We start from the raw sequence: 16,557 nt of genomic DNA on the forward strand, positions 1-16,557 counted from the left end.
ATTATAATTTATTATATTGATAAAACAATTTTCACTTCTTTAAAAAGTTTGAAAATATAACACAAGGTTTTTCATAAGTTGTTCATGCTAGAGCCAAAAAGATTAAAACATGTATTAATTTTTTTGAAGTTTACATTTGAAGTAAATTAGATATTTAAAAGATTTCAGATATATATATATATATATATATATTTTTAATTAAAAAATGCTGATTTTAAAAATTTTAGACTTTTACTTATATTATTATATTTCATTATATACACAATTACATTTTCTGATTTTCAAAACATTTAGATTAATTTTATTCTATTGCCTATTTAAGTTTTAGTAAAATGAATTATTACAATAATTAATAGAAATATATTAATAAGTTGACAGATCTACATTTTCAAATGTTGTATATAATATGATTAAATTGATTAAATGATTAATTTAGTTATTAGCGTACCATTGTTTGAATTCAAATTTAACATATCCATTACTGTAATCTATTCAATGACGAATTACACTCGTCTTCTACTGTATAGTACTGTTACCTACTTTCTTTACTTTCTTTTAATAATAACATTATAGTTTTTTTTTTCATTATTTTATATTCATTGAACGGAACAGTGTACGGGAAATTTTGATACAACCGGACATTGGTGAATTTTAAACTCGTGAGGTTTTTGATAACGTGATGACAGTTACGGCTTAGCTATGGATTATAATTTATAATGAACGGATTTTCAATAATAATACAGGATTCCATATCACTTTTTATTTTTAATAATTATTATTTTTTTATTTATTTGTGTGTTATGGGAATTGGGGTGATAAATTAAATGTCATATTTTTACTACTAGAGACGTCAATGATAAATATAAGAATTTTATTTTTATATGGACTGACATAATTTGTTCATTTTTACTATTAGAAATGTACGTTGAATTTTGGACTGTATAGTAGTAACTGGACTGCTATGGATTTAAAATTTAAAAAAACTTTGTTTTTGGCCATGAGCATGAATTCCGCTCATATGAAGTTGATGAAATTGTCACCGAGATATATCATCAATTTGAAAATGTTCACATCGGTAAGCATTTGATTTTAAATATAAAATTATATACACTTACATAATTATATATAATTTGTAATGCTTACATTAGTCTAATATTTTAATGCTAAATTTAAATAAATGTAATATTTTGAAGAAAGTTAAAATACATTATGCTAATTACCAAGTATAAAAACTCAATTTGAGTAAAGTTCAAATAAGGCTTCAAAATAAAACTACAAATATTTATATATATTTATAATATTATATATTATATTAAATAAAAAATGTGATTTAATCAAATTACTTATAAACTTATTCCTTACGTAAAATTTTTAGCAGTGAACTTTATCTTTAAAAATTACGGTTTTCTGTAATAATCTTTTAATCATCGTGAACTATAACTATAGTATAATAAAAGTATATATAGAATAAAAGTAAAATCAAAATTTGTTTTATAGTAGATACTTAATTAGTATTTGTTTTTAGTTATACCTAAATGATTATACAAGTCATACTCAACCTAATTTTTTCACTTTAGGCTACATATAAATTATTGAGATGGCTAGCATTTTTAAAAGAAAAAAAAATTATAAATAATTGTTGATGTAGTGTAAACATCGATAATATTCTGTAATAATTAGGAACATTTTTGGTTATTAAATTCAACAATAATGTTTTCTGTTTGCATGTAATTTCATTGTTATAAAACCTCTTACGTTTGTTTGTAGGTGATGAAAATGTGTTACAGTATGGTTTCCGTAATACTAAATTCAATTGAAAAGTAAACAGCCAAGATATGAATTTCATTCAAAAAATATTGACAGAATAGTTAATATTATTATAACTTAGTATTATATTATAATAGTTGTTAGGTATCTATAGTGCCCTTTATATGACCTATAATAATAATTTAAACACGGCATTTGTATTGTACAATTATTAGTCCAATAGTGTATGGTCAAATATAGTGCAAATATAGATACTTCACTGACATTGTATAAAAAAATAAAGATTATTTATTTATTTGATAACTAAAGGTTTTGTCGCACATGCAGTTAATATATAATTTAACAATATATATAGATAAATGCTGAGGTCCGAGATTAAGTTTTGCGAAGGAACACTAACTTTGCGTGGAGTGGTTGATTTTAACCATAAGATGGGTCGGAATGGAAAATAAAGAATAGCTTCTCGTAGAGTGTGAAAGAACACGGAAAGATACCGAAACAAATAAATTGGAGTTTTCGAGGGTACTATTCAGAAAGAATGAGATAAATGTATGGTTCACAGTAATATGACGGGAAGCTAGCGAGGTAATATTAAGAATTGAGTGGATGAGGGTTTAGTAATGTGGTGGATATTCGATTTTTAGGAGAAAAGCTGAAAAGAAAGAAAGTGGGTTTGAACTCGTTCGTGTAGTTGGTCGCAAAATAACACATAATGATGTTAGATTACTACTCTTCCATACTCTAAAAGCGACCGCAGTACCGTACCACACCGAAAAGCGGAAGTGCGGTAATAGCGTAGACACACAATTATAGTTTTTTGTTTAAATATACGTTTTTAAATATATATATAATATATTTTAATAATCCAAACGCGTAAATGTATTCTATAATATATGCACATTTTATTGCTTACTTTTTGGTTTGTACCGTCTGTTATTTGCTATCATATAATTTACCTAGGTTTTTAAATTTTCGTTAAAAAATAAATATGACGTACAATGGTTTTTTTTACACCAGAGTTTTTACCTTTACTATGAATTTTCAATAAGCCGGTATTAAATAATTTAATAATAAAATATGTCATCCTGCACGCGATATACACATGCGGCATATCGATGCAATTACGAATATTAAAATAGCTTATAGGATGATTATACGTGTATCAATAATTATTATTTGTACATCGCTAGTGGTGTATTGGTTTTCATTGTAGATCAAAGACGTGCAAAAAAGAATATTCAATTGGAAAAAAAATTGAAACATGTTAATATTATATTAAAATATAATACGAGTTGACCTGCAGTTGCAAAAGGTCGTATAGATACACACCATGACGCTTAACCTTTTTTTTCTGTTCACCAGTGAAATTATATTGAATTATAATTTTCAAAGTGAATGCTATATAATGTTTCAAATACCTTTATTGTGTCTTAAATTTTAATGCGGATTATGTAGTATTAATATATTTGGAAACATTTAGATAGAACGATTAAGTGATATTGTAGCGCAATAATTAGTACTTATATAATACACGATGATCTAGCCATCTTCAGGTACACTGCTGTAATGTAGTAGAATGCATCTTGCCCATTTAACAACTATTATGCTTTATAGTTCATATTGTCGTTAACTACGCCCTTCTTAAAGAACATAATACTATATATTTAAGGTGACAGGTTTTGAAAAATGTAATGGGTGCCCTAGGTGTTATAAACTCCAACTAATCTCCCCTAAAAGAGGTTTTCTAGTACCTATGCGGTCTACTAAAATAACAAGAACGTATATGCATGGGATGAATAAAAACTATATTTCTGAATCAAAAAAGCAATATCATAGTAATTCAGGAGTGGAATTTCAAAACGTACTATTTCACTATTTAAATTTTATACTTTTTATAGGAATATATGATATTTTTTTTCTGAATTATTAAAAAATAATAGAAAAATTCTAAACTAGTTGAACAACTTATAAAAATAATCTAAATTAGTTTATAATATAAATTATTGATAAACTTGTAATTTTAATGTTTTAATTTATAAATTTAGTTACTGAATTACATCATAATGCTCTATTTTCAACAAATAGTAGGTAGGGTCGTTTTGGAAATACTATTAATTTATTATGCATTCTGTTTTTTTTATATTCTGTAAAAAAAATGATTTTAATTGTACAACTTAAGCATCTCACATATGCATGTTAGTAATTCAAATGTATCATAATTTATTATGAAAATAGGTGCACTCAGTGTTGGTCTGGTTCATGATTGGGCCACAGCCCATTTATTTTTAATAAATCCGCTCTATACCTAATAATTTGGAAAAAGTGCCTTTCAATACATTCTAAAGTATTTAAAAAAATGTATTATTTTATAATTATTATATTTATTAAAAACAAATTATATTAGTGTTTTTAATTTATTGTTAAATGTTACTAACATATTAATAATTTAGTTTTTGTTTATAAATTTAATGATGTAATGTTTTCTTCGACAAACAGACAAGAATGAAAATATTGTTGACTTATATCAACTATTTAAATTTAGTTATTAAAATTTTAAGTTTTGAAAATACTTATTCAAACTTATATTTTGTAATTTCGGCGTGTTACAGTTTCTTTAATAAATATAATATATATAGAGAGAGACAGAAATACAGTTTGGTCATTAATACAGTCGTTGGTGAGTAAATTAGACATTTTTATTTCATGTAATAATAAGTTAGGTAATTAAGTTATTGAAAACATTTAGTTTTATTCTAATAATAGACCAAATTAAATAGTATAGGAAATTAATTCAATTCATTTGTAGTGTTTTATGTATAACAATGTCGACATTAATTGACACAAAATCAGCGCAAAGTTTTGGGTAGATACTAGACACTTTGGACCATTTTTTTAGTATAATCATTAAGAAGTACCTAAATCACTATTTAATTTAATTTTAATTTTGTATAGGTACATAATAATATATTTTATATTCTTAAGTTTTAATATCCAATTATACTTACGGCGTGTTGATGCGAAATTGTATTCATGACTGGTTCACTGTAATTTCTTTGATTACAGCATTAAATAAAATAAATAAATATTAAATATAACTAATTATAATACCTATTATAATCAACTAAAAATGTGTCAGTCATGCCATGCATAGCATAACAATATAATATAAATGATTACGTCCTTCAAGTTTATCCTTTCCCAATGTTTAGAAAATAATTTGTAATGGTTAATAATTGTATATAGTAATATAGATGTACTAAATGCTATAATATAAATTATATAATATATGTTTAATTGTTTAAACTTAACTTTCCCCACAAAAAAAAAATAATAATGAATAGTTTAAGCACCAATGGTTGTTGAATTATAAGATAATAATACTGATATATTAATTACATTTAGCCTTTAGATTATAGTGGTTATGCATTGTAAAATAATAATATGGGTTCATGTGGGTTTTTGTGTTAAAAAAAGTAAAATTTAAAAACATTTAGTACATCATAATTAATTGTGTATATTTAAATACTTGTTTGTTAAAAAATTAAATTTACAAATGACATTTTTAAAAGATTATTTTGTGCAAATAATGAATTATTAAACTTTAATTTTTTCAAGCGTTTCAAAAACTGATTACATTGAATTAATAATGTAATAGCGGAAATTTGTAGTCGCGCATAATATACATTGTTCATTATACTTGAATTTGAGGAAATAATGTAGAATACATCACCCATATTATAATTGTTCGCAATTATTGTTTATAAAAATATATGTTTAATTATTGAAGATATGTATCAATGTGTTTAAAAAAATTGTAGATATTTTTGGTTAAAAACTTAAAATAATTGAAAATTTGAGAAAATTATGATATTCAATATTTTTCAATAAAAAAATACAAAACATAAGTTTTAATTTTTTTTTCATATTTAATCTTATAATATATTCACGTTTAAATTGAAAATATCCTTCGATATTGTTACGCAAAACCACTTCGGATTAGGGATTTTATTTTCTGAGAAATAAAATTGCTTGATTTTTTTTCGAGGTTACTTTTTTTACAAAATATATAAAATATCAAAATTCTTGAAGTGGATTTATAGGCAATCCTGTTTTAAATGGAATATAATGGTCACATTATGATAGACACAAAAATAAAAAAATAAAACAGTCACATCACTGTAAAATCAATTCCTTCATCGCTCCTCTCAGAAACTAAAATATGAAAATATTATTCAAAAGTTTTTAATAATTTAAAAATTCAAGTCGAGTGAACATAGTTTTTCATAATGACAATAAAATCTTTTTATTTCTAGAAAATAGTTGTCAGTGACCACATTAGGCTACTCAAAATATTGCTTTAATAATTATATATTTTACTTATTGAATATTTATGACAAAATATAATATGTTATTATTATTTAATTTTATATCGACTAAGATTATTTGATAACAGAATAGATTCCATTAATTAATATTATATGATATCGAAATCTGCGGTATACCATCGACATAAAACAAACGTTTTTAATAATAAATTCGTTATCAAAGCAATGGTATTATCGCTTGCCAGCTAGTCAATTTATTGATTAAAATTTGGTTCTATTTTCTGTTATAATACCTATCATCTAAGTGTGATGTCAACAACATTGACACTCAGCTATTGCGGTATCCGATTTTTCGGTATTTCAAGAATATTATAAATTGTATACAGTTGAAATCGGATCGACTTTTTCTCGTTGTAGCCGATAACTCATTGTATACGGTTAGAACAAGTACTTGTTGTAAATGTAAAGGCTAGGAAGAACACAAAAAAAAAAACCGTCAGTAGGTATATATTATACCTATTAAAAACCATACCTAAACTGACGACACGATATAGTCGGAAGTTTTCACACTGCTGACGATACTCGTAATCGTTGTAAACTTGAAAACTCCAGAACTTTTAAAAACATTTTTATAAACAGGTACACATACAGTTTATGTACATACATATAGTAATACGCATAATAAAAGATAACGACTTGCTCGTAGTAGGTAACTGATAGTGGCTATAGTGTTGTGCTCGTTGTATCCGATATATACATCTATCTAACTATACTCTTTTTAAACGTATATTTTAATGTGCATAATGTGCAATTATATTATGGACTCGAGCAGTTTCTGACCAAATTTCGCGGTTAAATTATTTCTACTAAAGCTTTATGAAAAAACCGTTTTCGTAAAGTTTTGTGATTTGTAGACTCATCTATGCGTAGACGTACAGACTACATTTATTGTATTAATAATAATAATGATTTTTCTAATTTTCTTTACAAATATATTACTTTCTTCAAGATGTATTTTTTTAAAATTTAAATCGTTTTGTTCTATATTATTATTAGTATCTATATTATACCTCTCCTAACTACCAAAGAAACGAAAGTTACGCTACTTATTTAATTTTAAACTCCAGATTCGTTTTCGTATAAGGCTCAGCTGTTACCAAACCTATGTAATTAATATTCGAGGTAAAACTATTAAGTGAAGAAAAATGTTATAAAAATAATTAAAAATTTGTATTTAAATATTTTATCGTGGATAGTGTAATGTTCGTTTGGGATTGCGAGGTTAGTTTTTTTTCAGGCGCAACATGATTGCATTTTTACCTTTTTACATAGAAAATGCTATACAATTATTCACCAAAAAATGTATATGTTTTTTTACCTACCGCAAATAAAACGGCAACAAGAAAAAAAATTATTTATGATAATAAAATAGTAAAAATGGTATATATATATATTTTTATGTAAGTGTATATTATAACATATTTTAAACAATGATTTTTATACATTCATATTAAAACATTAGTATACATATAGATTACATTACACTAGAAGATACATGATTGTATGATATAAAATCAAAAATACCTAAGATATTGGTAAGGATATTTTATTGAAACTTAATACGATTCTTCAGTCAACAACTGCAGGTAGTGTAAAAATGATTGAAAGAAAAACAATCGTTAAAAACCAATATTTTTCACACAAACAGATTTAATTTCGACAGTCATACTTACAGAGTTACACATTGATTATTTTCTTCGTCGTAAACACATAGCTAAGATTATTCAATGGTATTACAAAAACTGTTAGGTAATAGGAGTCAATTTTAAATTGTTATTCTTCATTTAATTGTGTGTGTAATTTATCAATTTATAATTATAATAATAAGGAAAATTCTTAATATTAAATTTAGTGTAAAGTTTACTTACGTAAAACCAGTGCCGTAAAAACCGGGTGTGCAGAGTGTGCATTGCACACGGGCCACGGGCCTCATACTTAATTAAGGGGCCCCAAAAATTCAAAAATCTAATAACATAAAATAATATCAAATATTTATTATTTATTTGGAAATTAAACCAATGTTATTTACTTATACTATACACTGTGGCCCTTATTGAAATTAAGAAGTAAAATTATAGCTATTTTAGTCTGACTTTTCGTTATTATGACGTTATTATTGTTGTTATTATTATTATCATATCTATTAATAGTTTTGGTATTGTAACGTATTGGCTGCTTATCGGCTGGAATTTCTAATACTGCCGTTTTCCCTTCCCTCCCAGTCTTACCAAAACGCATTCAAACTATTTGTATACAGCAGACTGCTTGCTTTTGATCTATTTTGAATGCGCATCGGTGTTAATGTACACTTTTGAATTAAGTTCTAAGTACAGTCTAGTAAAGCGTGTACCGTGTATACTGTATTTACATTTTATTTATAAGTTCCTTCAATTATGTCAAAAAGAACATTTTTGAGTGGTTGTGAAAAACGAAAAATAAAATGTAAACGTCAGGAAGAAAATAAAAAATTGTCAAGTTCCTTACTTTGTTGGGCTAAAGGTAAGTTATTTTATAATCATATTTTTGTAGTTTACAATATTAAATGGCTAAGTTATTACCTAAGTTATTAGGTACTAATCAAGAGTTTTAACCACTAACCAATTAAACATGAGTAGTTGACTAAATAATTATATAAAAAAATTCAAAAATGTATACCTACCTATTTTATTTGTACAGTTTTATTCTGTGTTTTAACAATTTTGGGGATTTGTATACAATTATATTTCACAGATTAACAGTAATTTCAAGTATGTTTTACTAGCTACTTTTACTTGTGTTCACCTGTGAAAAAATTCTTACTATACCTATTTATTTTTAATATTCATCAGCTAGTTCAGCCAGTTCATGATGATGGACATACCATCAAAATATAAAAGTGATTACTGATTCTTTTTCAAAATTGTAACTAAATTACTCTTAAGTTACTTTTTATGAAGGGGAGTCAAATTATACTACTTTTGACAACTTAATTACAAATTACAATAGCAATTCCTTTTTTTAAAGTAACATTGATTATGTCAAATAAGCAATAAGTGTAGCTATAACTATAAGAAAAATATCACAGTAAAGAATGTTTGATTTATAAATAAAAATGCTAAATACTTATATGATATTATGTTATACATTTTTAATACCTATACCTATACAATACATATATATTGATATATTTTTTTTTTTTTTTTTTTTTTTTTTTTTTTTTTTTTTTTTATTATTTGAAAACACAATACAAACAAAGTATTTAAAGAAAATAATAAAAATTACCTACACCTTTAAGCTAGGCTTGTGGTGGTGTAGGGAGTAACAGTACATATATATATGATTTAATTAATTACTTAATTTAACAAATAATAACCTACATTGTAAAATAATTAAAATAATTAAGAGATACTAAAATATACAATTTTCTTATAATAGACATTTCCTTAGTTCACTAGAAAAAATGTTGTTTATACATTTTTTTATGTTAATTTGATCATTAAAAATATTTTTTTTCACATCAATTGGCAAGGCGTTAAAAATGACAGGACCCATATAATTAATAAATTTTTGACCAAAACTCGTATTAGTAAATAAGACTTTAATATTACATAGTCTATCTTCCCCCAAAGGCTTGTCATTCTGTTTAATAAAGAAAAAGTCTGATTTTTTATGTACAAACATGATTGCGGATTTTTTGTAAAGTAATTCAAGCGGAAGCACATTAAACTCTATATAGTTTAACGAGGTAGACCCAATAAGATTGTCCTTTTTCAGACATATACGAATTAAACTATTTTGCTGAACCCTTAATGGCTTAAGAACATTTATGGATGCACCTCCCCAAATTACCATGCCATATTGCAATATAGATTGGTATAGAGAAAGATAAACTATTCTCAATGTATGAGATGATGTTATATGTTTTAATATATGAAATTTGAACATTAACGATCGCAATTTTACTATTAAACTATTGATGTGAATATTCCATTTGAGGTTACAATCGAATATTAGTCCTAAATATTTAATTCTTTTTACTATATTGATTTTCGGGCAGTTACAGTTTGATACAATTGAACAGTCATGTAAAGTAATTTCTTCAAACGGTGGTAAAGTATAATTTATTGAAAAAACCATGAACATTGTTTTGTTGAAATTTAAAGAAAGTTTTTTAATATTTAACCACTTTATTATTTTCTTGAAATTTAATTCCGTTTTTTGTCTAAGAGTTTCCCAATTACTACTTGATAATAACAGACATGTATCATCCGCATATACAACTATTTTTCCATCAACTCTCATATCACATAGACTATTAATGTACATAATAAACAAAATTGGACCTAGAATACTACCTTGAGGTACACCATACATAACTTCATTTACCTGTCCCAAAACTCCATTCATATTTGTAATTTGTTTCCTCTTATTTAGATAGCTTTTGAACCAGTTTAAACAAATACCATTTATACCATAACTACTGAAAACTTTAATTAATAAACTATGATCTACAGTATCGAAAGCTTTCGCTAAATCTAGAAATATACCTAATGCTTTATCACCTTTATCGAGTGCTTTAGAAATAAATGTTGTGACAGCATATAAAGCATCTTCGGTACTTCTCCTAGGTCTGAATCCATATTGATTTTTAGAAAGAAGACTGTTATTTTCCAGATAATCTATCAAACGAGCTTTGATAATTTTTTCAAAAATTTTTGAAAAACTACTCAACATAGAGATTGGTCGGTAATTGTTCATATTTTCTTTATCACCACCTTTATGTAGAGGTTTAATTATTGCTACTTTTAATTTATCTGGAAAAATACCAAGTCTCAGACTTAAATTGAATATGTGTGTTAAAGGATTTATTATATACGGTGCTAAGTTTTTTAAAATTTTGACATTAATTTTATCAAAACCACAGGCCACATCGTCTTTAAAATGATTTATTATATTCATGATTTCCATCGAGTGTATTTTTACCGAGAAAAAATTGTTGAAATTGATCACTGGTGTACGCTCATCAGAAACTTCATCAAAACATTTATCTATTTTATTTGCTAGATTTTGTCCAATAGTGGAAAAAAACATATTTAAATGATTGGACGCAGTTAAAGGTTCTTTTTGTGCATCAATAATGTTCCCGTTATAGTTAAGGCGTTTTATGATATCATTATCAGTATTTGGTTTATTAGTTAGATTTTTTATTAATTTCCATGTGTTTTTAGGGTCTCCAGAAACACGCTGAAATTGGTCATTGTAATAATTTATTTTTGCCATTTTAATAACATAGTTTAGTTTATTTCTGTACTTTTTAAAGTACTGAATTAATTTAATATTGTTTGGATGTTTTTTTGTTTTTAAAGATAATTCTTGTTTTTTACGCACCGAGCATAACAAACCTGATGTCATCCAATTTTTTAAACGATTAGTTTTAGAATTAAGTTTTCTAAGACTCTTTGAAATATTTATAGCATCAAAAATACGTGTATATACTAAATCCATTGCCTCATTTACATCACAAATACTATATAAATCCGTCCATTTAACATTATTAAAAGTATCAATTAGCTTTTTAAAATTAATAAACTCAAATGTGGTTGATTTATTTTTCTCTTTAATTACATTTGGAATAGATATAATGGTAGAATAATGATCTGAAAAAACGGTTTGAAGTACACCAGCTTCAATGTTATCAAGGCATTTTTTTTTTTTATTTGATTTGACAAATATATGATCGATACAAGAGTTTTTACTAATACCTGCAGGAATTCTCGTATATACGTTAATAAGAGAACTAAAACCATTAGATGATAATAAGTCAAGGTAATTATTCTCAACATTATCATTACCTATTATATTTATGTTAATATCACCTAATAAGATAGTCATAGTGCTATCAACAATGTCTTTATCTGACATTAATATAGCTTCTAAACGAGTCAAAAATTCATTAATTATATCCGAGGGTGACCTGTATATACATATTAGATTTAACGGTACAACAATATTATTGATAATTAACTTAATAATATTTGCTTCACAAAAATTGAATTCATGAAAATCAATATCTAAATGTTGTTTTGCAAAGACAATTATGCCATCATTCTGGTTTCTTTTCGTGGTAGAGTATAATGTTTTATACCCAGGTAAAGAATAAATACAATTTTTAGGATCGTGCCAGGTTTCCGTTAACACAATTACGTCTAAATGGAAATCTGAATCATTTTGCAAAAATAGTAGTAACTCATCTAAATTAGCATTTATGCTCCTAATATTAACACATATTATTGTAATTGATAGATTATTACAAATATTATATTTTTTCATAAATTCAGATATTGTAAGGAAATAATTAGTATTATATAACAGGTTTTTTTCAACAGTATCTACAACATGCATTATCTAACAAAAAAAAAAATGAATACAATTTAAAGGTACAGAGATCAATTATTGTATAATATTTTTAAACTATTTTCGTCTTCTATGAGAATGACTTTATTATTTTCATCTTTTCTTAAGAATAATTTACTATCTCTGAACCACACATATTTATAATTATGAGCCTTTGCAAACAATCTAGTTTTGTAAAATAAATTATTATTTGCTTGTGTTAAATAGTTGTTTATGTATATACCTTCATCATTCCAGTTTGCATTGACATTTTTTGCTTTAAGTTTTTTCTTTCTTGACATCTCCATCAACGATTTTTTATTTTTATAGCTGCTTAAGACAGCAACAATTTTTCCAATTTTATTTGGCACTTTGGACCGGTAGCGATATGCAGATGTAACTGATACAGCTTCTCCTAATGCCAATGACATTTCTTCAACTATTTTGCAACAATCTTCATTTTCTTGTTCTGGAACACCGACTATTTCAATATGATTTTCAAATATTTTTTGTTCCACAAAATTAATTTTTTTATTGACCACACTCATTTCATTTATTAACTTTTGATTTTGTTCTTTTAGCTGTTTATTTTCTAATCTAACATCATTAATCGACTTGATAATATCACTCAATTGCGATTTAAAATCGTCAAATTTCTCACTCAAGAAGTTAACCGAATCTTTCAGATCCGATAATATTTTATCAGAATGTGAACAGTTTTTTACTTGATTTACTACAGCACCTGATTCAGAATTAAAATCTTTACAATTTACACAAAACCATTTCATTTTGTTTGAAGCACTCATTTTCCTGAAATTGACTTCTCTAAAACCGGCATATATACATTATATATCAATAATTTTTGATAATATTAAAAGAAAAAAAAGTAACCAGTAGTTTTGTAATATTAATACCAACAAGTTATTTAAATACATACAAATTACTAGCAGTAATTTTGTTACAGTAACTTGTAACTTATGTTTAGTTACCTACTTCCCAACACTGCTCCGCACTCACATATTATAAAATTAATATTAATAACCATGTCTCAAAATTAAATGTAATCAATCATATTTATTAAATTTTTTCTATATACTTATTACTTATAATTTATATATTAATAAAATAACTTTTTAGGCCCTCTTGGATTACAAGACTTGAATTCAAGTGTTACAAAAACCGACAATATAGACACAGTCTCGGATATGACAATTTCAAGTATGTTTACTACTTTTACTATGTTTACCTCTGTTTTTAAAATCATTACTATTTTTATTTTTAATTTTAGATATTCATGAACTAGTTCAGGATGATGCCGATGGACAAACATTAACATCAAAATATAATATTGAAACTGAACAAAACAAGGATACAGGTATTTTTTTGAGTAATATTTTATGTTGACTGATCTGTTTTCTATTTGAACCTTTTTCTATCTATCTTATAAATTATAATCTAATATATTATCTGTTAGAAAATAATGTTTGCGGTATGGGCTATGAACTAGACTTAAAATCAGATTACCCAACCGACCCTGGAAAATTTGATGAAGCAGTAACAGATACATTGAAAAGAAGCATACTGAAATTTGGCTCATGTAGGCCTAGCATAGAATTTCCCAGGACTGAAAACAGATGTTTTTCTTTACATTATTACTATATGGTAACAAAAGGTGGTTTAAAAATTCCACGTGATTGGCTATGTTATTCAGTGTTGTTAGATGTGGCATATTGTGAAACGTGTTGGCTATTCGCTGATCGAATGAGTGGGAAATTCAATAAAGAATGGATAGAAGGTGTGAGTGATTGGCAACATTTATCCCAAAGTATACAACGGCACGAAGCATCCATACAACACTTGTATGCATCTAAAGTTAGATCTTTATGGATTAAAAACCAAACTATAGATATAAATATAGAAAATCAGTACTCTCAAGAGGCTATGTTATGGAGAAATGTATTAAAACGTATAATAAAAATCATTTTATGTTTGACTGCCGGTAATTCAGGATTGCGTGGTAATGAAGGTAGTTTGAAGATAAAAAATCCTAATGAAGGTAATTTTTTACGAACTGTTAAATTACTTGCAGAGTTTGATCCCGTCTTAAATAATATAATGAATGACGAAAAACAAAAAATTAAGTATCTCAGTCCATTGATCCAGAACGAAATAATAGATATTTTATCTTCTGATCTTTGTCGTATAATTTGTGATGACATTAGATCAAGTTGTTTTTTCTCAGTTATCATAGACTCAACACAAGATATAACTAAAGAAGATCAAGTTAGTCTTATCATTCGTTACACTGTTGTTGATTATGAAAAAAAGCATATAGAAATTAGAGAATCATTTTTAGGGTTTTTTTTATTAAAAAAACACGGTGCCTCTGATTATGCTGAACTTTTGCAACATACTTTATCCTCATATCGATTAAATATAGAAAAATGTAGAGGTCAGGGATATGATGGAGCAGCTGTCATGAGTGGTGCTAACTCAGGTGTTCAAAAAAGAATTCTTGAAATAGTACCAAATGCCACATTTGTACATTGTTGCTCTCATAATTTAAATTTGGTCATAAGCGATGCTGCCAAAAGTACTAGAGAAATATCAACGTTTTTTGAAACTGTTCAAGATGTATACAATTTTTTTAGTTCCAGTGCACCGCGATGGTCTCAACTAGCTCTTGGAGAAGAAGAAAGTTCAAAATTAAGAAAAATAACATTAAAAAAGGTATGCGCTACGCGTTGGGAGGCGCGCCACAATGCATTATTTTCATTGAAACAGCGTTTTGTGGATGTTTTAAAAGCTTTTACAAGAATTCAGTTAACTAGTACTAAAAAAGATGAAATTAATATAGCCACAGCTCTTAAAAAGAAACTTGAATCAGCAGAGTTTGTTTTACTTTTATGTATTTGGGAAAAAATATTGAAGTCTTTGTTTGTTGTTTCCAAAATTCTGCAATCTGTTTCTATAGATTTACAACAAGCATTTGAGCTGTTAAAAAATGCGCATGCAGAAATTTCAAAACTAAGAGATGAGTATGATACATTTGTAGATAACTCTAAAACTGTATGCAAATTTTGGAATATACCATTTATGTTTCTTCACAAACGTCAACGATTTGCAACTAAGTTCCATGATGAGTTTGATAATGATAGAAGGCTGACCGTAACAGAAGATAATTTTAAAGTGACCATATTTAATCCTTTAATAGATACTACTTTACAAAAGCTCAAAGAGAGATTTATTGGCATGCAAGTAATTAATGATAATTTTGGTATATTAATACCAAACACAATGACTACAATATCAGAAGAAAAATTGATAGGATCATCTTATGATTTTATAAATAAATACAGAGATGATGTCAGCTCAGATTTCACACGGCAAATTTTATCATTGAAGAATTTTTTAAAAACTAATTTAAAAAGTGAAAATTTAAAAAAAATGACTATTCAAAATTTAGCAGAATATTTAATTAGTAATGATTTAACAATTATATTTCCTGATATTTTTACAAGTTGTTGTATATTTATGACTATTCCTGTGACATCAGCTTCAGCAGAACGTTCATTTTCCAAACTTAAACTGATTAAAAATTATCTACGGAATACGATATCACAAGATCGACTAAACAATATTGCTGTATTAAATATTGAGAGGCTTAATACATCGCGAATCGATGTAGATACTATTATTGATAAATTTGCTAATGTAAAAGCTAGAAAAAAGAATTTTTTGAAATAGAAATATAGATAACTGTAGAATGTTTTAAAATTCAATATATTTTGTTTATTAATTTCCCTTATCTATTTTATTATTGGTGATGTTATTATGTTAAATTTTTTAACACTTCAAAATTCAAATGTATTATATGGTTTTTGCAAATGTAGATTTACAAAAGAATCATACATAATATAATAATAATAATAATTATTATTATTATAAATTAACTAAGCAATTTTTACCATTCTGGGTGTCACATATATTTTCAGAATGACCCCCAGCTATAAGACATATATTTGTTAAAAAT

At 25.9% G+C, this 16,557-nt stretch overlaps 2 protein-coding genes across 2 annotated transcripts; both read left to right on the forward strand.

Annotated features, from left to right (window-relative positions):
* Positions 1-13,729: 13,729 nt before the first annotated feature.
* LOC132931638 (zinc finger MYM-type protein 1-like) lies at positions 13,730-15,706 on the forward strand. Its single transcript, XM_060997536.1, has 4 exons — positions 13,730-13,742; positions 13,813-13,899; positions 13,999-15,593; positions 15,683-15,706. The coding sequence occupies exons 1-4, from the start codon at positions 13,730-13,732 to the stop codon at positions 15,704-15,706; spliced, it is 1,719 nt and encodes a 572-aa protein (XP_060853519.1).
* LOC132918435 (uncharacterized) lies at positions 15,681-16,271 on the forward strand. Its single transcript, XM_060979657.1, has one exon. The coding sequence runs from the start codon at positions 15,777-15,779 to the stop codon at positions 16,269-16,271; it is 495 nt and encodes a 164-aa protein (XP_060835640.1). The 5' UTR covers positions 15,681-15,776.
* Positions 16,272-16,557: the final 286 nt, after the last annotated feature.

The sequence above is a fragment of the Rhopalosiphum padi genome, chromosome 1 (genome assembly GCF_020882245.1).
Source record: "Rhopalosiphum padi isolate XX-2018 chromosome 1, ASM2088224v1, whole genome shotgun sequence".
NCBI lineage: Eukaryota > Metazoa > Arthropoda > Insecta > Hemiptera > Aphididae > Rhopalosiphum > Rhopalosiphum padi.

Bases quoted from the DNA above. Each gene is read 5' to 3' on its own strand.
- LOC132918435 (XM_060979657.1), top strand. From the start codon at position 15,777: ATGCAAGTAATTAATGATAATTTTGGTATATTAATACCAAACACAATG.
- LOC132931638 (XM_060997536.1), top strand. The intron at 13,900-13,998 runs GTATTTTTTTGA...ATTATCTGTTAG, and splicing joins TGAACAAAACAAGGATACAG to AAAATAATGTTTGCGGTATG. The intron at 15,594-15,682 runs GTATGCAAATTT...TGATAATGATAG, and splicing joins TTGTAGATAACTCTAAAACT to AAGGCTGACCGTAACAGAAG.